This window comes from Channa argus, chromosome 24, assembly GCF_033026475.1.
Source record: "Channa argus isolate prfri chromosome 24, Channa argus male v1.0, whole genome shotgun sequence".
Classification (NCBI taxonomy): Eukaryota; Metazoa; Chordata; class Actinopteri; order Anabantiformes; family Channidae; genus Channa; species Channa argus.
The window spans coordinates 4,693,699-4,717,988 of NC_090220.1; the positions used below are offsets into that span (position 1 = coordinate 4,693,699).

Below are 24,290 nucleotides of genomic sequence, written 5' to 3' on the forward strand. Positions count from 1 at the left end.
CTCTCACTGTTGACTTCAACTCTATGTCCACTTATCTCCAAAAATGTCTTCTTACTGTATTTCATTAAGAAAGTTGTTTATCTTACACGTATGTTCTACTTTGCCACTTTCAATCCAATCCAGTCTTCATTAGCCCTTTACATAATGTATCTGCTATATGGTGCATAGTTTTGTTTATTGTTTTTTTTTTTTTTTTATATTTTCCTCTCTTTTCTTGGGAGCCGATATCCCTGAGTGTTACCACAGAGCTTAGGCCCCACATCTTGTATCAGGCTTTTGACCCATTCCTCATTATAAGGCAATATAAACACACACATACACCTCAGTGACATGAGATGCTGAGAGCACAGTAGGGGTTGAAATGGAGACCAGCTGGCCAAGGAATGTTTCTCATAACTATGGGGGATGGATGATATTGCAGAGACCCTGGAATATTCACACTTTTTAGACTTTTTAGAATGGCTCAGTTACACATTATCACATTTTAAGTAAAGCTTTCTGTTTGCTGTTTGCAGGAGATTACAATTGAAAGATCAGATTTCCATTTTAAAAACGGCACACAGGCCACCTCGAAACTGAACCTTTGATCTATCACCAAGTGAAATCCTCTACTTTTATACACCACACACACATTTAGCACATACTCTCCTCTCAGCTGCCACACCAGAGTCCCTTAGACCCTGATCTAAGTATATTTACCAGGAAACACTCTGGCTTCACAGACCTTAAAGCACAGCATGAGTGTAGCCCTTTAAGTGTCTGTCGGTGGCACAAGGGGTATATGGGGCCACCCAAAATATTCCAACAATGATCCTCCACATGGCAGCTGTATACATTGTAATGGTATTTTATCATCATGAGGTGATCAACATTTTGGACCACCCAGCAAGAGAAGAATGAAAAAGGACACACGTCCACTGAGCAAATGTATGTTGATTAGCTGTTTTTAAAAAAGGCCAAACTTATTGTAGACATAAACGTGGAAGGGAAAGCATTGTCTAGACCATGGAGCTTATGCATCATTTTTATGATCTTATTCTAAATCTCAAGTTCCTTTTATACAAGTGTCCCCTAATAAAAAAAAACTCAGATTCACTCAGGTCACTCTGTCCCTTAAACTGCATAAACCTGACATAAAGTGCTTGTTTATGCCTGATGAACGCTGCCTTTATTGAATAGGTGCACTATGTGTTTGCATAATTTGTGCTATAAAAGGCCAACTGTTCTGCTCTGTTTGTGGGAAGTGGGATTAACATATCACATTTGGCAACAATAATCATCTTATAGCAGACAAAACATTTTGAAAATATTCATTTGTGTTATAGGTTTACATCCCTGCTGTTTTGTGCACACAAACCTCTGTTCTACATGACTGTTAAATACAGTATGCCACCATATTTACCCCCATAACTGGACTGTAACTGCTCCATGTGCTTGTTTTCCAGATGAAGAGACTCCTGGCCTGTACGGCTTTCTGCATGTGATCGTCCACTCTGCCAAAGGATTCAAGGAGTCAGCCAGTAAGTTAGCCACGAACAGCTTTTTCTTTTGAGCACACTTGTGCACACACTCTGGCTCAGCATTCCCCCTCCCATAGCTGCTGTGCATTGTCTGCCAGCAAAACACATGATCTAGTCAGTCACTCCAGCCTGCACATGCAGTTTCCATCTTTCCATGGGTAACACAGAGATGGCCAGATGGATGGAGGAAAGCTCAAAATGCAGGATAGGACAGAGAGAGAAAGTGGGAACCACATTGGGATTCCTGTGGTAGTTCTCATTTGTGTTGATTGTTGTGACAAAGGACACATTAAAAGGAAAGTAAAAGACTACTAAAAACATGCACAGGACCTGTGGAAATTAAACTAATGATCATAAAATTTTAAATATGTCTATCTTGCTCAAATGTTCCTTCTTATAACAATGTCTGCACACTGGGCTATGTGTGGGTTTATAATCAGCAACAGGTGATGGTAGGGCCTGTCGATGATGTTTCTAACGTGTCAGTAGTGGACAGCTGGTGGTTTGGTACACTTTGTGCTTTGTTGCACAAGCATCAATTCCAATATCAAATATCTGGAGAAGAGACAGAGAGGGGAAAATATGATTTCCTCAGTTACCATGACAGCCTTCAGTATATGAAAGCTGTCCTGCCAGAATTTCCCGTGTAATGGATTGGAAAGCTCTCTCCTCTGAAAGCCTGTTTGATCCTCGATGGAGCGCAGAGAGCTGAGGGGGTTTAAAATTAAAGAAGGTGCATTTTTGTGTGTGCAGAAGGAACTTGGGTAGCTTCACAGATACGTTTTGATGTCAGCGTGTCATGTCTTGCATGCTAACCATGGAGGTAGTGTAAGGTGGATGATGGTGGTGGTAATGATCATAATCACTAGTACAGAATTTCCGCCTAAAATAAAAGTTATTTTCTCTGTTTAATGGAGAAAAATAATATCAATACATTTATTATAAGGAATTATCACAATTATGCTTGAGAGTGAAAGCCCATACAGTAAAATCTAACCTATAAAAATCTGAAACAGCATTTATTTAAATTCTGATACATAGATATGTATGCTGTGTTAAAATACTCTCAGGCATTTTTATTTTTCTATTAAATTCTGGCACATTGTGAACCTCGTTGTGCCAGGTGAAGTAGAAAAGCATAGTAAAAACTCCTCTTCCCTGACTGCGGCAATAGAAGGAACAACAGCTAAATATTTCCAGACAACACACACATCCGTCGGTATTGACATACTGTATTATCAGTGTGATGAGTTTGACATTTGATGTGGTTTCACTTGCATTATTGATAACTCTTCCACTGTCTGTACTTAAAACATTTCCTATTTTGCTGATTTCCTCTGGAAGTTGTGAGGTCTTTTTTTTTGCACAATAGTTTGTAGGTTTTTTTCTTGCACATGGAAATTATTATCTCAGAGTCTAATGAAAAGAAATGACAATGGTTGTTCAGTACATAGACAAAAGCCTCTCCTTTTTTTTGGTACTGTTTTGATTAGAAAATCTCAAACGTGTAAAAGAAGATCTTATTGGAGCTGTGTTATTTATGTTACAATAGTCCTTCCATCCAACTTCCTACCCCAGTGGGAAAGGGCTTTAATTTCATCTCAGGGCAAAGTAGTCAAACTGGGTCAGAGAAAAAGGGAGCTGGGAGTAGAGCATCTCCCAAAAAGTCAGTGGAAAACATGTTGGGAGAGAAGTGCAAAACATGTCACTGTGCTTTCAGTTTATTTTAAAGTATATGTGAGTGGCAGCCACTCTGTTTGTTCCCCCACATGCATGTATTTACCTGCTGCTGCAGCTTGATTACCTATGGTAACATAGGAACAGAAAGTACAGATCCAAACTGATTTGCGTGTTTAAAGTAATGTGTAGTTAGTTGCATGAGCTTGTTCCATAGCACTCAAAACTAATAGTAAAATACAAGTTATATATTTCCTCTTAAAACTCAAACTGTTCTTTTGTCCTTGATTCCGACTGATTTTGTCACACACCACTGTTCCCATAAAAATGAAAGGCAAAACTCTGCTTTGAGTTTTCACATATTCTCATAATTTCTTCATGTAATTGAGTCCAGCCGTGGCTGCATGCCATCCCTGTTTTCTCCCTCTGGATTTTATGAAGACAATTACATTATGCCTCTTCCCTCCTTACTAGCAAGAAAAAGCAATTTCTCCTGGAGCCTTTAAACAAACATAAAGAGAAAAAATGTGGTATAATGTTACTTGTGGCTGTGAGAGGTTGCTGTAGAAACACTGATTAGTGTATCTCATCATCACTTGTCTCTTAATTCTGTGAACCTGCAGTTTGACCCAGCCACACAGCCCTGGGCAAGGATTAGCTTCCTGTATGAGAAAACACACACACACAAGCTGGAGCCCTTAACCAATTAAGATGGAGGAGGATAGTATCCATTAACCCCTGCATTTAGGGGTCAGGGACCCCATGCTGTTCAATTTATCTCCTCATATTTTGAGCCTGATGGTGACCTGCCAGGAAAAATACAAACTCATGGAGTTTAGCCTCCTTTAGGCTGTCCTACTTACCATAGCCCTCCTGGATCCAGTGTGAGGACTGGGTCCAGGGGAGGGGGGAGGACTCTAAATATTCTCTCTTTGGCCTTGTTTCAGTTTTAACTCTGGGTACATAAACTCATTTCGGATTGAAAGGATAGAAATTTGACTATAAATACACAACCTCTCTGCTTATGAGAGACAAGACGAGAAAAGGAGAGTTTTCAACTCACAGTGGTCTAAAACATACTTAAAAAGAAAAAAAATTAAAAATACTCAAAAAGAAAAAAAAAAAAACACAACCAACAACTTTTTTAGTTCCAAATAAAATCAGTTTCCATACTACAAAAGTGGTTTCTTTATTAAAGCACACTCGGACAGGTAGTATGTGTGTTTCTAAGATGTCGAATGTCAAGGTAGAGGTGACAACCATGAGCCGGTAGGCTTCCGTATGCAGGAAGTGTACAATAACTACTTGATTTTATAAATATCCCCCAGATGGTCAAACTGAATTGTTCTCTACTGAACTTCCCTCATACCACTGCCACTAATCTCTTCCTCATTGGGAGTAATTATGCCAGAGCCTTTCAGGATGCTGAGAAAACAAATGAAGGAATGAACCCAGATTGAAGGAGACTCTATTATACTGTATCATCCTGTTAGTGAAACTTACATGGCTTTGAGGTTGCAGTGTAAACATGTTCTGTCGTTTTCCAAGTATGTTTTCAAATGTATATCATCTTCAACTCCTCTTATTTCCTCACCCATTCCTGGTGACATCCTGGTGAAAGGTCGAGCTGTACATCCATCTATCATGCTGTCAGATGGAGGTGTACCTCCTCATCCAGGATGGGGGATGTACTTTAGACACTTTACAGACAGCTGGCAGCATGGTCCACAGGAACAGCTACAGCAGCATTTAAAGAAACACATTAACAGACTTAATTGCTGGGTGTGAGGGCCAAGCGTGAGCAGATCCCAGGGGACAGACGGCTGTAGTATGAGGATGTAAAGAGTGGAGAAGGGCTGGTGGTTCTGAATTTTTACGCAAGCAGGAGATTGACGTCTATCAGCTGACAAGCTACAACATATTGAGCTTTTAAAGGGCTATCTAGCTATCTAGCTAAGGGCTATGCAGCACCTTACATTGATATATACTTACATGTTCTTGACTACTGCTGAACTTTGCACTTGAAAATCTATGTATGTCTGTAGTGAAATGTTGCATTGAGCACTGCGAGTATTCTTTGCACTTTAGATTGTTCTGTCAGTTTTTGTTATTTGCTGTCCCTTTTAGAGCAAAGAATAAATTAATTTATGTTGATTGATAAAAAGTAATTGGAACATAATTCAGTGATGAGAGCCTATTCCAGTTGTCAAAGGTCAAGAGGCAGGGTACACCCTGGACAGGTCTCCAGGCCATATCAGGGCCAACATAGAGGGGCGTCCGCATAGAGACAACCATTTACACTCCTATGAGTAGTTAGAGTCATCAAGTAACCTAACATGCATGTCTTTCGACTGGGGGGAAAATGGGGTACCCTAAGAAAACCCATGTAAGGACGGGGAGAACATGCAAATTCCACACAGAAAGGCCACAGTCCGCTGGTGGATTGGATCCAGGGACCTTATATTTACATAGGGACGCAGTCGATTGCAAAAATCTGTTTAAATGTAGTAATAAATACTCAAGGTCCATACTTTCAATACAGGATGATAAAAGTATAGCTTTACTCCCCTCAAGTTATTATAATATCTTTCTCACTTTTACACCACATGAGTGTAAAGCAGTCAAGAAACCTAGATGTTTTTGTTTTGTTTTTTACAGATTTTCAGTATCTGCAAGTCCCCCTCAAACACTACATTCATGTAATTTTTTTTTACCACACCTGATGGATTTGTCCACCTTTTGTGTTTACTTTCAGATCTATACTGCACCCTTGAGGTGGACTCCTATGGATACTTTGTTAGCAAGGCCAAGACGCGAGTCTTCAGAGACACCACGGAGCCACAGTGGAACGAAGTCAGTCCCCAAAACATCTCCCGTTACTGTCCACTAACAATGCTACACTAAAGTAAACGTACAACTCTGTTTTTGTGTGTCATTCAACAGGAGTTTGAAATCGAGTTGGAGGGCTCCCAGTACCTGCGGATCCTTTGTTACGAGAAATGTTACGATAAGAGCATGCTCAACAAAGATGACAATGAAATTGTGGACAAGATCATGGGGAAAGGGCAGGTCCAGGTAAGAGAACAGCTGCTGACAGGCCATCATTAAAATAAACTATACACAGAGCGAGATGTCTGCATCCTTTTTAGGAGAATCACACTATGTGATTCATTTTGATTAGCTCACCTCTGCATATAACAAAGTGGTTTTGTCATGGTGGCTTCTAATGACACTGGTGGAATAAATAGTCTGAAAAAGTGTTTTTTTAGGGGGTGTACCCTGTCTTTTTTTACTACATGCTGCCTACACAGTGGAGTCTGTGGTTTTTGGGTATTGAGATGAAATTTTGCATCGTTGTTTAGGTTTTACAGGGCAGCCTACAAGGGTGTGACATTTCCCTTTTTTCCAGAACACTAAAAAATCGGCTTGGTAAAGTGAAGCTTGACTTCTCTCACTATCCCGCAATTCAGTAAAATTGCTGGTGCTACAATAAGCATTTCCCCATTTCTGCCCTGTAGTTAATAGAGCTTTACTTTATGCAATTGAATCAGCTCTGAGGGTTTTAGGTGCTCTTATCCACAATTAATGCCCTCAAGTGTTTGTCTCAAGTGGTGCATGTTTCACTGCCAGAGGGGAACTTTTTTTTTTACTTTGCTTCTGAAAATTTTAACTCTTCATATTTAACAGAAAACATGAACCAGGTCAGACATTTCACAATTTATTTGCTGCTGCTGCTGCATATACTGTATTGTAGCTTAACCTCTGTAGTCACAGGTAAAACTGATATTAGTGACAGTTGTCAGTGGGGATACATATCTCCTCTCTAACAGAGAGAGAAACTAGGTCAAACATGAATCAGTCATGTACCGTTGCATTTTAAGGGACAGGATGCATCTCAAAAATATCTTATAAATCTTGCATTTTTTGAGCAGGTTTGTTTTTTCTTAACCGACCAAACTAAAGAGATAAAATCCACAACATGGTCGATGCACTGTAGCATTTGTTGCATTTGCTAGTCACCACCACTTTTCTGCTTATCGTATTCCTTTTGATTATATTTGTCTTTGAAGGTTGCCTTTGATTGCCTCTGAAGAGCAAATGGGAATAATTGTGTGTCCAACACTCCCCAGTTGTTAGAGAGAATAAATTATTTTCCGTTTTTTTTCTGATAAATAACATACATAATTCCCTTTTCACGTTAACAGGAAGCATCCCATCTTTTCACAGGAGGTTCAGTAGTTCATCAATTGTTCAACATTTTATCTCATATGACAGTAAGAACCACCCTCTGCTAAGGCTGACAGTCAAAGAGACAAATGCTGCCACTGCTGGGAACATCCACTTCCAGCCAACAACAGCCAAGAAAACAAATAAATGCACCACATGTTCACTGGCTCTCTATGAGAAGGGGGTAGAAATGAGGAAGGAGAATGGTATGTTCTGTCCCAGATTCTGAGAGGGTGGGAATGGTGTGTGAGGTTGTTGGGATTTAGACTGAGTAATTGGTAGAAAAAAGACAGTGATTATTTTAGAGAAACTGTCAGCAGTGGCTCTGTTAAAAATTATGTGATCAGTAATATCAAAGGCAGTAATTGTCCACAGTTGGTGGTAGTAGAACCAAAAAGTACATTTAAATACATGACGTTATCACCAGTATTTACATTTAGCCTGTTAACATAATTAAATAATATCTTAGCTATGGCTATTTATGTTTTTATTTTTTTTAAATGTTATCACAAAAATTAAAGTCTGGTTTATTGCAATAAACCAATATCTTCTGTCAAACTGATGTGCAAGGCAACAGCGATTTCAGATAATTAGCCAGATATGTCAAGAGTGTATATCTAAAGAGACTTTAACTTGGACCCGTGCTGTTTTCTTTCCTGGTAAAGCTGAGTTTAGAAGGAGCCTTCAGTGTTTTGCTTTTCTCTCTGGAGACCATCTGATTTATTTAACAAGCTTGCAGTATACTGACCGTAAATGGCCATATTGGGCCTGAAGTTTTCTTTCTTTTTTTCAAAACCACCTTTAGTTAATTCACTTTGTTACAAATGAGAAAGTTGATTACTTCTTTCATCAGTAGACATTATGATTCAAGACAGAGATTTATTATATTTTGTTAGTGACCAAGGAAATCTATAGGATTTTCTAAACAATCTTTTCAGTAAACTGTATGACCTTTATGGGCATGACATATGTGATATACCAGTGAGCACATGCACTCACACCCACAAAAACAGAAGAAAAGGCAACAGTAAAACAAATGTTAATTTGACTGAGTTACTGGTCTGCAGGGGAAATACCACCATCTATTTTCAGCAAGTCCCTCTGAGCACATAACCTCTGATCTCTGAGGTCATGTTGCTGATCCTCCATTATAGAACAGTGATGTCCTAGTGATGGCTACACTCCCCCTTGTCCCTTGCACTGGTAACACAAATAGATTCTTAAAAAGCAATTTGAAAAGGTGATCGCTATCAGCTCCCAAAGATGCCAGCTAAAGAAAATCGCTGCCTCCAGCATGTGATTCCATTGGCATGTTGTCACTAATACTTTTGTTCTTGGATGTCCTTTGGCTAAAAAAACTTTTCTTACAGATGGTCTGACCCCAGTGACAATGACAATAAATTATAATTGCTTTCAGGCCTTAACGCCGCATTTTAATAAGATATTTTATTATCATACTCTCCAGGGTCAGACCTGTAATGTTTCACAAATCTCTGGTTGCTAAGATTGTGTTGCTATAAAGGGAAACCAAGTCCTGAACTGGTTGTTAGTGGAATGTGCACACAATCTCCTGGTCTGCCTCATGCATTGTGCAAATTCTCCTAAGTGACCCTTATGTGTCGGCTGTAGCTTGCTATACTTGTCTTCAGAGGACTGGTTACATAACAGTTTAGGTTAACAATCTCAGTGCTTCGTGTAGCAGAAATGCATCATATTACCCAGCATCAGCAATGCTTTCAGCTAGTAACCCAGCCATCAAACCCCTTTCCAGCCTCCCGTGGGCTTACCTCTTAGTGCGTATTTTCTTAACTTTTCAGAGAAATTGTGTGTTGTCTTTTTATACATCCACCAGCGCCTGTGACTGTTTAGTGTCTCTCTGTTACACTGCTACCAGAGTAAATGGGTTTCCTTTGTTGGCTCCAGACTGACACTATCTTTCATTCTGTGAAGTGCTGCATGTAGGTGAAAGGGACTATGTTTTCTATGTCTATGTTGTGTTCTAAAAAAAATAGGAAGTTAATTATTATATTATACATACAAGGCGGCCTGGTGGCTCAGTGGCAGAGCATTGGATAGGGATGCAGAAGGCGGCAGCGGGTAATCACACAGCTAATCAGAGTAATTTAGGGACTTAAAAACTCTTACTGCCTGTTTGCTGCAAATAGTCTTATTTAAAGGACACATTTACTGGTTTTGAACTTTCTTCTTTTAGTTCTTGTTTGGGTAGCAGATCTACATAAATGCTATTAAACTTCCCTTTGACCTCCCTATATTAAAATGTCTCTCTACTTCTATCTGAAAAATATCTCCAGATGACATCACTTTTGAGGAACTGACAGTTCAAATTATGTCATATCGTACTTCTCACTATGCAGTTTGTAATCATTGTAAACCTGCTTTTCCATAGCACCTCCAGATTGTCATCTGAACTCCTAATGATCAAAACACTTTATCTGGGTGATGTCATCTGGAGGAGGTTTTTCAAGTTTCTTTCAGTATCAAAGTCATCTAGCTATAGTAGTTTGTACATCACTATAGATGATGCAAACAGAAACTGCTAAGACTTCAGGATTCTTGAAATGGTTCCAATTTGCTAAAATGTGAACAAATATGAAGTCTTGTTTATCTCTCCCAAATCCCCATGTTATATGACATTTAGATCCAAAATATATAGCAGAATGACCCCCCCCCAGATTTACAGTCAAAGTGTCAGTAACAGAACTGCATGTTCTCTGCAGTGTCCTGATCTGTATGTACCATAGTACATAGCTGCAGCCATATTTGATTATCCAATTATTCCTTCTGAGTCATCTAACATTGCCTGTAACATCCCCAGTAAAAGAACATCACCTCAACTTTTAACCCCCTCCTTTTCCTCCTCCTCCTCCCATCATTCCTGAGAACCTTTCACCTCCCTCTGCTTGATGCTGGGGGTTGTTTTTATTAGTTTGTTATCCAGAGTGAGTGCATGTCAACCCCACATCTACACAGTGTTACCAGACTTCAATTAACAGTAATCTGATCATTTTGAACAGCCTCCCAGAGATAATGGGAACCAAAGAAGTTGGGCATTAGGAATGAAACCAGAAAGGAGGAATGAAGCTGCTTGTTCCTGGCAGCTCTTAGCTCCCTTTCTAAAGCTGAGAGCTGAACAGGGGTGCACGCATTAGCCGGCTTTACTGTAAAACTATGGGTGCAGAGGGGTTGTAAAATTTGAGGCGTGCATCTCTGTGCACTCTCATTCCTACTTAAGAGCCACAGTCTTTCCTCTACATAAAGCATTGTATTCCGAGTTTGACATTTACATGCAATATGAAGGGTTTATTGGTGAAAGTGCTGTTGTCTGGGCTAATAGCAGGCTGGCCATCTGGAGAATTAGTGGTCAAGTTTGTGCACCAGTGGCACTCAGCCAGTGTACAAACTACAAGTTCTCATCCAGTGGTTTAAGAGTGTGTGTGTGTGTGTGTGTGTGTGTGTGTGTGTGTGTGTGTGTGTGTGTGTGTGTGTGTGTGTGTGTGTGTGTGTGTGTGTGTGTGTGTGTGTGTGTGTGTGTGTGTGTGTGTGTGTGTGTGTGTGTGTGTGTGTGTGTGTGTGTGTGTGTGTGTGTGTGTGTGTGTGTGTGTGTGTGTGTGTGTTCAATCGTAGTCACATACATACCCATGGCCTTTATTACTTGGTTTAGATGGATGACATTTGTGCATTCATTCAGTACTCCTAAAGCTGCTCATTTCATTCTTTGTTTTCTCTATAGTTTTTTTCTTTTATTTTAATGAGGCTCATCCCTCATAGTGTGTCTGTGTTCGAGCATATGGCACTTTTTTATTGATGAGTCCTACTTAAACTGACTTCCTCATCAGACAGTCCTTGATCAGTGGAGCTGATAGCAGCGTTTTGATGGATTTCTAGTTTTTCCTTGTCATCTTTCTACAAAGAAGCTCCGTAACAACCCTCACTTAGACAGCATTTGTTCCTACTTAAAACATCTACTCTCACCCTCTTGGGATATGCGTGTCCTAAATAACTACATGTACTTCTGCAAGCATACTTGGATATTTCAAATGCATGGATATCTACCTGTTTTCTTTTTTGTAAGTACGATAGGAAAAAATCCCTAACCTGCTAAGTCTGCTATGTATGTGAGTTTATGTGTGAAACCTACTGTAACAGGCCAACGTTATCAACATTTGTCATGTAGCCTAATGCCCTTGTTTATTCTACCCTCGAAACACGAGGGTGTCAGTGTGCTGGTAAAATGTCATCTCTTTGTATGTTGAATATTTGGGATCATATAGACAATTTAAGACTTGACAGTCTGTGGAGGGCTGACATGGCCTTAAAGAGTTATTATGTTGATCATGTAAAGCACGTGGTCCTTTCACCAAGTAAAAACTGAGCAGCATTCCTGTTTAATGCTGTCTAATTAAAGTTTATGCTAGTAAAATAGGAAAGTGGATGTCAGATGAGTTAATCATGAAATGAAAAAGTCCTCATGTACTGCAGTATGGCATCACTATTTGTGCTGTACGTACCATGTGCACATACATGATTATTTGTTGCTAATATCCTAAAGACTGCCTTTCAGTAAAAGCAGTAACTACAGTAAGATTAGACGTCCAAAACCAGATGTTTACGGCTAAGTGACATGGTCTCACTCATTATTGTTAGTATTCACTTACCTACCATATCGTAGCGTAATAGTACTGATTGATAAGGTAACGTTAACATAGATATTGTATATGTATTGTCATGGATACCTTCTCTTACTCCACAGCCAGTTACAGGCTTTTCTAGTCCTATTAGAAGATGTGTTCATATTATCACTACATGTTGATGTTAAGCAGGGATTTTTACCATGTTCACCATTTTAGTTTAGGGTTTTATCATGCTAACATTTGCTACAGTTATAAGTACTTAACACAAAGACTGATAGGAATATTACTAGTTTTGAGGATATTTAAGCCCAAAGAATTGGATAAATGTAAATCCTGGCTTGGTGATGGCAAAGGTCAAGATGTTTAACACACTCATTGTGTGTTGAGGTGAATAGTAATCCTTTTAGTAGTGTTGGACTGACATTGCCATCCTTGGGCTACACTGCTAGTGTATTAATTTCAGTTTGGAGAGTGATGAGCAAATCTTAACATAATCCGTTTTATTACAAGTAATTGGATGCCAGACTGGTTAAAATCTTAGCTCCTGATTTCTGTCAGTCATGTTGATTCATCCAAGGACAAAAATTAAACTACAGTATTGTAGGGAGAGGAAATCAGAAGAGCATAGCTATAACTGTTGGATTAAAATGAAACACACCATTTGGCTTCTTTTTACCTCACTATAACATATATCCATCTCTTACAGTAGAGAAAACAAACACATTGCTCTCCACTGAACCTCAGACATGTTGTGGGCAAGCTGGCTTGGTAATTGGACCTCATTATAACAATGCATAATTTCAGAAAAGTGTAAAGGATTGATAACAGATGTGCTGTACCATTTCCTACCAGGAACTTGCATATGTAGCACATGAAGGGAGGCTGGCTAAAGAGTCAGAAGACAAAGCAATGGAGAAAGACAGTGCTACAGATGGTGGCAAATTATGTGATGAGAATTAACTTTGGGGGGGGGGGGGTTACCTCACAGTTTCCGATAAAACTGTGAGGTAAATGCAAGCCTTTTTGTTCAGTCATCAGAGCTTACATTTCCTGCAGATTAGTGGACTTGGTTGTTATTCCCTAGTGACTTTTTCAGTGAGGTTTTCAGTTGCGTAGTAGCATTAATGACTGAGAGTTGTGGAGAATAATACTGAGACTTTGCAGTTAAACATGGACATGGAGAGAAACTGCCATGCCATGCAAACTTTTTGTTAACACTCCAACTTTTTTCTGTCACTGTCACCCTGCTGTGTTCAAAACAGTGAAGTCCAATCCCGTTTTTATAGTAGGAAACTACTTTTAACAAAAATGTTACTACTGCTGTTGGCAGACAAACAAATGACCAAGTGCATTTCTTTTCACAATTAAAAAGAAAGCAGTTTCAGTTTGACTTTTTGTGGACGTAACAGTTTTCCTTTTTGTATCATGGAACATTCCTACAGAGTTAATTCTATTTTTGCTTTGATTCAGGCTGTTCTTCTCTTCTTATTCACGTATAAGTCTCTCTCTCTCTTTTTTGCTCCTTCTCTCTCTGTCTCTCTCGCTCTCACTATCCCTCTCTCTCACACACTCACACACACACACACACACACACACACACACACACACACACACACACACACACACACACACACACACACTGTGTCTCTTCTCAAGCTGTGGATTTACAGACATACAGATGACATTGAAGGAAGACATTTGCCTCATCCCTCTCATCACAGTTCCAGTCTGGCTCTCTGTGGGGCAAAGCTCATTTCATGCCTGTCTCTAGCTGTCAGCACACTCTCAGGCTCTGGCCAAGGATTGAGCTAGGTCTCACCTCAGGTGTGGTTCTGAGAAATCCTTGTGTGGCCAGTGTAGTTGGTGTGTAGAATGCCTGGTATTGATCTTCTCATGTAACTCTCTTCCTGGAAGCCAGTTAGTACATTTCATAAAAAGGTTAAAGCCTGTGGCTTCAAACCAACCTCCTCTCTTCCTCGCTCAACAAAAGTTTCCTTCTTCGTTCTTGGTTGACTAGTAAGGACAGCTCTACAGAGACAGAGACACCACACACTATCCCTCAGCCTTCTTTTCTTCCTTATTCAGATTTCACATCACTGCCAAAACAAAGTCTCTGACCAACAGATGTGACTGTGTCTTTTTTATTCCCCAAAACCCCAGTTGGACCAGAATACTTTCTTCCTCTCTGCCTCCCTCACCCATTTCTTCTTGTTGTTGTTGTTGTTGTTTTTGTTGTTGTTGTTGGCAGTCTTCTCGTCAATGTTAAAGTAAATGGGCCTTAGCAACACACTGTCTCCCAGTGTGGTGAGCATGCTCTGGCTTTCAAGTGGCAAGTTGGGGGATCAGAGTAATTCCTGCAAGGCCAATGTAGATGCAAAGGATGCCCATCTGTAGCTGCTCTGGGCTGCATTCATTTTGAACCCCACAATACCCCGGGACAACTGGTTATTGGGTTTGACAGTTACGAAGCTGAAGAATTTACTGAGATGTTTCTTTGTTAAAATGCTCTCCTCAGCTGTGTGTTTAGACTTGATGATTGTGCACCAACTACAATGCTTACCATATGGAGTATTCACCCACTGTGGTTCTGCACCTTATTATGTGGGATGGCTGATGTGCAGAAGACTGTGTATGAGGTTTTGTTTCTTATAGGAATTGGTGGTACCCTACTGTCCAAATCACCAATGTGCAATGATCTGCTCCAGGAATAAATGTATTAATAATAATTCTATGCTGGATTGGCATTACTCCTATGGATTCTTTCTAACTTTTAATATTCATTAACTTTAACATTGACACCTTTAAGGAAGTTTGCATCATTCAGTACCGTGGTCAAGCACTGCTGCTGTGATGTGTTATGAAGTAATTTTAGCCTTCGCTGATGTCCCCCATTGAAAATTCCAGTATTTTGTTAAAGCTGAGTCTTAACTTCCGCTGTCTGCCAACAAACTATGGCTGTGTATATAAAGTACTCATTATCCCTGAACCCTACTCTATTTGTTGAAGTAACTGGGTACTATATCAATGTGTTTGCCTCTGTACGCCCTCAGATCTGTCTTTATATGCTCTGCTGGGCAGTAGCTCTCTAACTTACTATTACTGTCATTTAACTGTCATTGAGTTAAAACTGCAGCACTGTGTGTGAAGGTATAAAATGCTCCTAGTAGTTGCAAGTTTCAGTTTTAACTAGAAAACCAAGTCAGTTTCACAAATCTTTAATTGACTATATGTGTTTTCTGGATAAAACAGTAATTGAGTTGATCAGTAGCTTGAGGTACTACAGCTGTTACTTTTGGGTTGCTGCGTGCAGTTTTTGCATGCTGCAAAGGCATCTGCTCTGCTCCTGTAGGGATCTAACTATGTTCGTGGGTGAGTCAAGAGAGAAAGCCCCCCCAGCCACAAATACACATAGTGAATTTGCCTGCTAGACTGTAATAAAAATGGTTGGACATAAAAGCTGCAGGCTGAGGAAAATACACTTATTTATAGTATGTTTCCCATGCTTGTAGCGAGAAGTGAATTGAAGTTTCCTTTGGCCTGTAGCCTCTTCTGGACTGTGACCTTTAACCTTAATCTAAGAGAAAGATGGAAAAACATTTTCATGATGTTCAATATAAAATTTAACCATATGATTACATTGAGTCAAAAGAAAAACCCTAATCATTTTTATAGTAATACTGTTAAATACTTAGTAGTTGTAGGTATAGTTTAGTAAGTATAGTATAGTAATAGTTAAAAAGCACTTTACATATAAATACTATGTACAGTTTTTTTAAGGATTTTATTACTCATAAGTTATTTAGCTCACTCATTTCAGGGCACACTTGTGTTTGTTTTTCTTCCCTGTGCATTTAAGCCTTGATGACTTTTCCATATTCCTTGTTCCCCACTTACCTGAATGTGACTTGGCCTTTCTGTGTTTGGTGTAAATGCACTGCACAGTTTTTTAGCTTCCTGTACAGACTCTACACTCTACAAACCCAGCTACCTTTAAAAGGATCAAGTTTTCATTACTTAAATTATTCCACAACCTGTATGTTGTTGCCAGGTCTGTGACTTGCTGTGACATTGTGCTGTTCCTACTGTATGGCAAGATTGATGCTTTTTCACTTCCGGTTCCTTGGTGAGGCAGGGTGACTGCCCATTTACTGTTCATAAACCCTGTTGAAAGTCCAATAAATAAACTTTATTATACACACTGCTTAACCAGAAAAAAAGCCAACCACTATAATATTTTGTTGGATTGATTTATTTCTATACAGAATTAAAATAATTTTTAACAAGATTTTGTACTGATGATGGTGGAGTCTTCTATAGCACATCTGGAAGATAGTCAGTGAGTTTAAGGTGGAGCATCTTTGTGTGAAAATGATGTCTCATGCTCTCTGAAACCACTCTTTCACAATTTGAGCCTTAAAGATTGTAACATTGTCCCATCAGAGAAATTCAGTATATACAGGTAGTCAGCTACTTATCAGTTAAGGTTGAAGAACTTGCTGCCGGCTGAGACATATTAATCACTGCGGTAATAATCTAGTGGGAGGCTCTTGGCTGCTGGTTAAATCCAGGTGGTGACTTCTTTGTATGATTGTATGAGGTTTTGTTCTACTGATGTTTTTACATTCTGCAATCACAGCTGATAATCTGGGTCTTTTCCACTTCTTTGTAAACTGGGCCTTACAGTTGGCTGCCGGGAAAGGTTCACTAATGAAATAAGGCATTCCTCACTTTTCAGCTAGTATATCCACTGGAATGAGTTAAAATAATCTGAACTCATTAAATTACCATTGTTAACACACAGTGCCAGTCCCTTAATAACACAAGTCTTCATATTACCTGAAAATTGGCTCCTTTTTGTCAATACAAATCAAGCTAATGATGATGTCATTGTTTTCATAAAGAGGAAATATTTCTAAAATCCCTCCGGACTCCCTACAATGATGCTTTGAATTTGTCAGCTGATGAGCTCATAGCCAGAGCAGTTATCTAGCATTTATGGCCTCACCAATGCTGCTGCTGCTGAGGAGTCTTACGCCGTATGTGTCTCATTAGAGTCAAAGCATTTAAACTTGATCTTCTGCCCTTTTCACAAATTAAAGAATGGTGATCCTTTGTGGGAAAGAACTGTGAACACAGTGGACCTGTCCTTTACTTTTAAGCTTGCTTTGCGGTTACAAAACACAACCAAAGTTTGTTTGTGTTTCTTTAAATCCTTCTTTATATTAAATCCTGATGTTATTATAGAAGCACAAATACACTACTTTGAAACTAACCACTAAAATGCACTAGTTTAAATATCCTTGGAGAACAGCACTGTTCTTTTGTGTATCTCAGATGACAAGTACTCTCGTGCATCGCTTAGCTTGAAGCAGCCTATTGCATAAGTGCCTTGTGCTGAATTAATCGAACTGTGTTTTAACACTGGCAGAAGCATAAAATGTGTTGGATCTGGTGGGGGTGCCAGCTGAAGTGTGTACCTGTTCCCTGTGCTCATCCTGCTTTCAAAGAGCTGAGTAGGTGTTTGTGAAGGAGGGCACCTCAAAAGTCTATTTCACAGTCACAAATTTGATTTATGTGTCTTGAATAATAGCTGGGAGAGCAATGTGTACTGTATGTGTGTGTTCCAGGAGCTGTGGAGGGGTTGTTTGGGTTGACTGAATCTTTGCCTACTTCTTAGCCTGGAGTGGACCCTTATTGCTGCCTTGCTAAAGCTAGATTTCTACTCCTGCATTGAATCTATGCCTTGGGTCTTGTGTAGCTACTTCATAGCCCCGTTCCTACGCAGTAGCCAGCCCATGGGTGTATTAGAAGAACTGGATATGCCACCGACTCTCAGCAATTCATCTAATTTTGCCCAGTGGCCAGAAGTGAAACAGCAAGGAAAAATCCATGACAATTTTATGTAAAACGTCTTCCTCAGCCTTGAAAAGTAAATTTCCAGCAGTGTACAGACAGACCCAATACAGAAACTATAGAGGGAATGTGCAGTAGACTATGTAAACACAATATCAAATGGGAAAGACAGAATGTTTGGAGGGGCTTATGTGTCGAACGTTTCATTTTCATTAGGTCCCATGTTTCAGTCCAGTATCCAGCTCTTCTTGATCTCTCTTTTTTCTGTGTTGCAGAAAATTCAGTACAAATAACTGCTGTTAGCTCCAAACCCCATCGTTAGAGTGACACAAACTAGCATAACAACTAGTAAAGCCTCTGTGTAGATTTAATGCTCATTAACAGCTGAAGTGGGTAGGGTCTTCTTTTACTGACTGGTCATCACAATCATGTAATAATTAATTTTCCATTTTCCACAGTAACTTGGTTTCTAAACCTGCTAAGAATGATTTGACACTTTTGTAATTAGTGATGAAAGGAGACTGCTGTGAATTAGTTCAATTCAGAGACTATGGAATTACTAATTTCTGATTACTAATGCTAATTGCCAGTGCTAAAAAGCAGTGAATTGGTTTCAACACCAATAACTATGGCTATTTGAATCAAGTGTACTTATTTTAAATCCTCCTATCTTACATTACCGTAGCCGTACTCGAAAGTGTTTTCTGTTAGTTCATGTTATTTTACCTTCCAGTTGCATAATACTTTCTCGTCTCATTTTGTGCCATTCAGAATCATCCTCTCACCTCCTCCTCTCTGCTAGTCGTGTCTCCATTGTCCCTATGCGTGTTATCTTCCAGGTGGCTGCATCCAGTCAACCACGGATTTACACTGTATAGTGAATTATTCAAGCAGGTCAGCAGCATCATCATCCTGTGAGGCTGTACTCTCTTCATCGCTGAAACTGGGTCACAGTGTTCAGATGTAACACAGTAACACATCCAGTCAAGCAGAGACAGCAACTTTAACATCAACATCACACTTGAAGGTAGGGTGGATTTATATAAAGAAATCACACCCAACTTCATCAGAAATAGTTGCTGAAACACAGAAGTATGTGTCATCTCCCCTCTGAGTCTTAGATATTAGCTTTGCCCAATTTGCACAGATTAAATTAATTCCAGGTATGGAAACCCTGCCTGTGCACACACACGTCCAAATCTAAAGCAAAAAAGCCATCTGGGTGCTTTGGACACAGGATTATCTGGGCACAGCAATGATACCTTAACCTGCCATGGAGAAATGTCTTCTCCCCTGCTCACTGCTATGGCTAAAAATAGACCCAGACACACAGGATTATATTTCGGGTTTTTTTTGGGGGGGGGGTGTTATGGTGCTTTTTGAGTAATATTAAAAATGTTATAGCACCACATGGGGTTTCAGAAATGCAAATTTGCCTTGTGTGGCTTTAACTTTTATTAGAATCATTGCTGTGTATCAAGTTTTATCTCAGCTCAGATTGTTTATTGTGTGTGATGTTTGCCAGGGAGGGGTGGATCAGTTGTAATTCAAGAACAGTTCACTGTGTTGATTAGACGTAATTATCTCCACAGAGGAGGTTCTGTTCTCTTCTGAACAAGTACGCCCTGTGCCAAGTAAAGACACATTTTAATTTTGGTGTGTATTTGGCATCTAATGTCTTTGTGTATTTATTTCAGCTATAACTGTGCCAAGAAGAGATTGACTTGATTGCTGTTATGTTCAGTCTAACTCATTTACATTGTTAGTGCCTCCTGAGTTATGAGATCAGATTAAGTAAATTAAGAGCATCAGTGGTCTCATTCCTTTCTGCTTTTAGACATTAGAGTGAGTTAAATACCAATTTAAACTCAATGCAGTAAATAAAGTAAATCGAGAAGAGGGCAATAAGCACAACAATTAGCAATTTGTTAGGACAAATTATATGCAAGTATGAATCACTAAAGATGTAAAGAACAGCATTTACACAGAGTGTGACCTTACTGGATGGAGCTTTGTCATGTGGAACCTGCAGCATTTCTGCTCTACCGTTTGGACTTGCATCATTGTGCTTTGCTCAGTTTATCTCCGTTTATCTTTTCAACCTCACTGATCAGACTGAAAAATGAGCTTTCAGTTAAAAACAACACCGCTGTTCTCCTGTGGTTAGATTTACCTGTAAGTAACATTCAAAGCGTTTTCCTTTTTGATAGTCTTTTCATATTCTGAATGCTTTGTTTTTTCCTCCCACTCTCTGCCACTGGGAGGATGCATACACACACTCCTCATCCCACCAACCACACCTAACAACCCACAGCAGTCTTGAGCTACATGTTAATGAAACCTTTTCTGAGCTCTTTTTATTTTCTTCTCTCTTCACTCTCCATCACCACTGTTGTTATAAAGTGCTTAATCAGTGATGGAACGGTTAATCGGAGGAAGATGGGTCCCCAGTGGCTCAGATGAAAGAGAAGGAGGAATAATCTGTAGAGCACCCTAAGGCTGTTATTTCCCACCCTGCCTAACCCCCTCCTGCCTCTGCACTCCTATCTTAGCACTCCCACTGTACCCTGAAGGACCCTACCTCAAAATCCCCACACATACTCACACCTCCTTCTTTACTCTTTCCCCCCCCCCCCCTCTTCCTCTAGCCTAAGCTTCAGTGAAGGCAGCAGAAAAGATCAAAAGGGTGGATTGGGTCAGCATAGTTAAAGGGATGCTTCAAATTAAATCTGATTGAGGTATTTAATCATAATGCACCTTGTGGAAATCAATGTCACCCAGCCTGTCAGCCAGTCACAGGCTTCAGAGGGGGACGCATAGAATGAAAACACTGGACACTTTTCGGGAAATACTGTTATTTATATAAATTTCTTGTCACTCATTGTAGACTGTCTTGTTCTGGTGTTCGCTGTTGAGTTAGAGACAGGAGTCTAGTGCAGTAGCTAGACAGAAAATCTACCTTTTTCCCTTTATTTCCAGTCTTCATGCAATCCAAATCAACTGCATCCAGCTTCATAGTTTATGTGATGCTGATCTTTGCTCTATAAAACATAGGCCAAAAAAAAAAAATCTATTTTACAAAATCTCAAAATATTCCTTCAACAATGAATTATTTCAGCATTATTTTATGCATTTTCAACAATTCAGCCAAGACAAGAGAAAAACACAGAGAGAGACCCCAGCTGGGAAATGGATTTGAGCCTAGGAGCTATACAGTGCTGCTGCCTACTCAGAAATCTGTTTTTGCATGATCTTGTTAATGATAAATATATATATACTCTTAGATGTCATCTAAGAGAGAATCTGCGGCTAAATTGCTTATTTAAAAAACACAACCATGACTTGCTTTAATTGTTGCTAACACACATTGTGTGAGACTATAGTCAAGGTCAAGTACAAAACATGTTAAGGCAGATGTTTTCAGCAGCTGAATAACGTTTCCAGGATGTATACTGTACAGTCAAAGGGGCTTGTTAAATGAAACCCACTGAAACACCTGCAGACTGACTTCATTACTGAGTTTCAGGACCATCCCATGCTCATTAGCCAGGCATAGATTCAAAGCTGCTCCATATTTGTGTCAGAGCTCCATAACTGGTAAATTCATAATTAATTTTGCTTTGGCTCTTGAAGGTCTCTGTGATTGGCAGAGCAGTGTTGCAGGGGTGGAGGCCGTAAAATTGCAGAATCAACAAATCACGGTGCTTGTTAGGGAAGCAGCCGCAGTCCCAGATGGAGTTTGGAGTGGACACAGGACCTTGTTCAACGCTCCCTTCCCCCCTCCTGTCTGGTCATATGGAGTGGTTTTTACAAGGGGCTGTATCACCCAGCCCATGAATAATGAAGAGCCGGGATTGGTCCTGATTGTCAGAGCATAGACATTAAGGGCTTAACCATCTGTCTGTCACCTTTTCATGTTTTATATGCAGCACAAATTAAAATCTGCTGCATTTTCATATAAAGGCTACCCTTTAACTTACGTTAGTGTTAGGTAGAATATTCCACTGGCCTCTAAAGCAGCTGAACTTTAAATAGAAAAAAAAAACAATACAGGCCAGCAGCCACACTGTCAGGTAATCTCTGAAGTCACCGCAATGAGTTCATAGCAAAATCCAGAAATTCCATATTTAATTCCCCATTTTCTAGCTAGCTGTCCTTTTTATCACTCCCCTGTTTCCCAAAGCTCAAAAGGCCACACAGTTCATACTATCATACAGTTGATTTGTCTCTACAGTACATTTTTATCAAGAGTATGTGACTGCCTTTTAGTAAAATAGGGGTCATTATTGTGATCCTCATATGCATAGCAAAGCCCATCCAACCATCAAAGTTGGAGCCAAATCAGCTTGCTTTCAACAAGATTCAGACAAATATTATCCTGGCACATTGAGATCATGCTACTATTTTACATTTAAATGTCACATATGGAGTAAATTTGGGTTTGGGGGAACTGCGGCGGTCTTTGTGCAGAGCTGAAAGGACTATATTTACGTTTGTACAGTTGTGTGTACCCACAGTATTCTGCCTGTGTGTAGGCATGTTTTTGAAGCCATGAATAGTGCATGTAAAAAGCCTAGAGTCAAGAACTGGCTATACAAATGTACAGTATGTGTTCTAATGGAAGAGTGTAGCGTGTTATACATTTAGTGTGTGGACCCATTTAAAATCAGGTCTGCACACGACTGAGAAGTAATAGCATCATTTATCAAGTAAGATTTTGCAACTTGGCTGTAGAGAAGTCACAGTGGACAAGATAATGTTTCATGCATGGCCAATACAAAAGTCACCACTTGGATTTAACAAAGCGGACGAGTAAGAGACCTCCATTGGATAATTACTGCTGTGAATAATATGTGTCATTTGGCAGCAAGTTCTTCAACACTAACTGTTGCAATGAGTTGCTGACTATCTGAATATACTGAATGACCATGTTTTTCCATCAATGGATTTTCTTCTTTCCACCTGGCACAGGCATATTGAAGCTGACAGTGCCAGCATTCATCAGGCTCAAATTGTAAGAGAGTGTTTCAGGGAAATTAGATCATTTTCACACATGGGCTGGCCACCACAAATTCAAGGCCTTAACACCATCAACAATCTTTGGGATGTGTTGAAGGAAACTGTACCCAGTTGTCTGACTCTGCCATTATCAACAGAAGATCTAGGTTAAAAAAAAAATAATGCAACTTTCGACGGAAACAAATGTTGTGACATCACATAAGCCTATTGAAATGATGCCATGGTGAATGCATGCACTGCATTATCGACCTGAATCCTGCAGACTTGAGCCACAATAAGTTAGTGATTGTAAAACGTCGAGCCCACGCCTCTTATTGAGACCACTTATTCAAGGCTTGGAAAAAAACTCCCAAAACTAATAAAGCAGTGTTGATACTTTGGTTCTTTGGATGCTGTACTAGCAGCTGTACTTTTACAACAAAAAACCCCACCATACAACCAAATACTGCGGAACAGTCAACATATACTGTAGAGAATTAAAATACACCATTTCTGTGTTCACTTTCCATCTCATCGCACCCAAAAATATCTCTAGTCTCCCTATGGGGTTTTTTTCTTCCCTTATTTCCAAAACATGGTTTTCCCAGACATTCTTTCCTAGATATGACGCATTGAGTGTGTATGCCTCCTAGTTAAAAACCCCAGGAGTTAAAAATACTCTGTGGTGAAGGTTGACTGAGGTCTCTTCCATACCAGTGACACCCCTCTCTCAAATTATGTGGTTGGTCATAATGTCAGACATACAGGCTGACCTGTTCACCCTTCCTGTCTGTTTCATCTTTACCACAGATGTACCGACACTAACCCAGATGTTTTTACATCATGGTATTGTCCTGTCTACTGCTACTGTATCTGAGATGCCTCATGTAGCATGATGTTTGTTCAGTTGTATGATTAGAGGAGCTTATGAAAATGAAACCTCTGTGATTTGGTTTGATTCTTTTTTAAATTGAGTGGGAGAATTTGCTAAAGAAGTGTTCATTTTAGAATACATATTTATACGTGTGTATCACTTGCTTCCTAGTAAACACAGCTGTTTCCAGGAATTTCAGTAGAACAATAAAATTGGGTAACTCTCTTATCTGAACCTTTTTATTAATCACTATACTGTCATCAGGCATCAGTCTACTGCCAGTAGACAAAAGCTGTGAATCTCAATGACCATTCAGCCCAGCAGACGGTCTAACTGCTCTGGATGTTTTTAAAAATGTAGCCTTGTGTCTGTAACCTTTGCAAGCAGAATATGTTTCTCCTTTAATTCAAATCCTATGGGACACAGAGGTTGTAGATGGAGTTTGACAGGCATAAAGAGGTGCCCTCGCTACTATCGATTCTTTGTACA

At 39.6% G+C, this 24,290-nt stretch overlaps 1 protein-coding gene across 8 annotated transcripts in view; it reads left to right on the top strand.

Moving 5' to 3' along the window:
* abr (ABR activator of RhoGEF and GTPase) overlaps positions 1 to 24,290 on the top strand; it is a 104,516-nt gene that overhangs the window by 67,011 nt on the left and 13,215 nt on the right. For all 8 annotated transcript variants that reach the window (XM_067494799.1, XM_067494800.1, XM_067494801.1 and 5 more), the window contains 3 exons: positions 1,446 to 1,520; positions 5,953 to 6,050; positions 6,141 to 6,272. In XM_067494799.1, the coding sequence (XP_067350900.1) occupies positions 1,446 to 1,520; positions 5,953 to 6,050; positions 6,141 to 6,272 (305 nt within the window). The remainder of the gene's footprint in view (positions 1 to 1,445; positions 1,521 to 5,952; positions 6,051 to 6,140; positions 6,273 to 24,290) is intronic.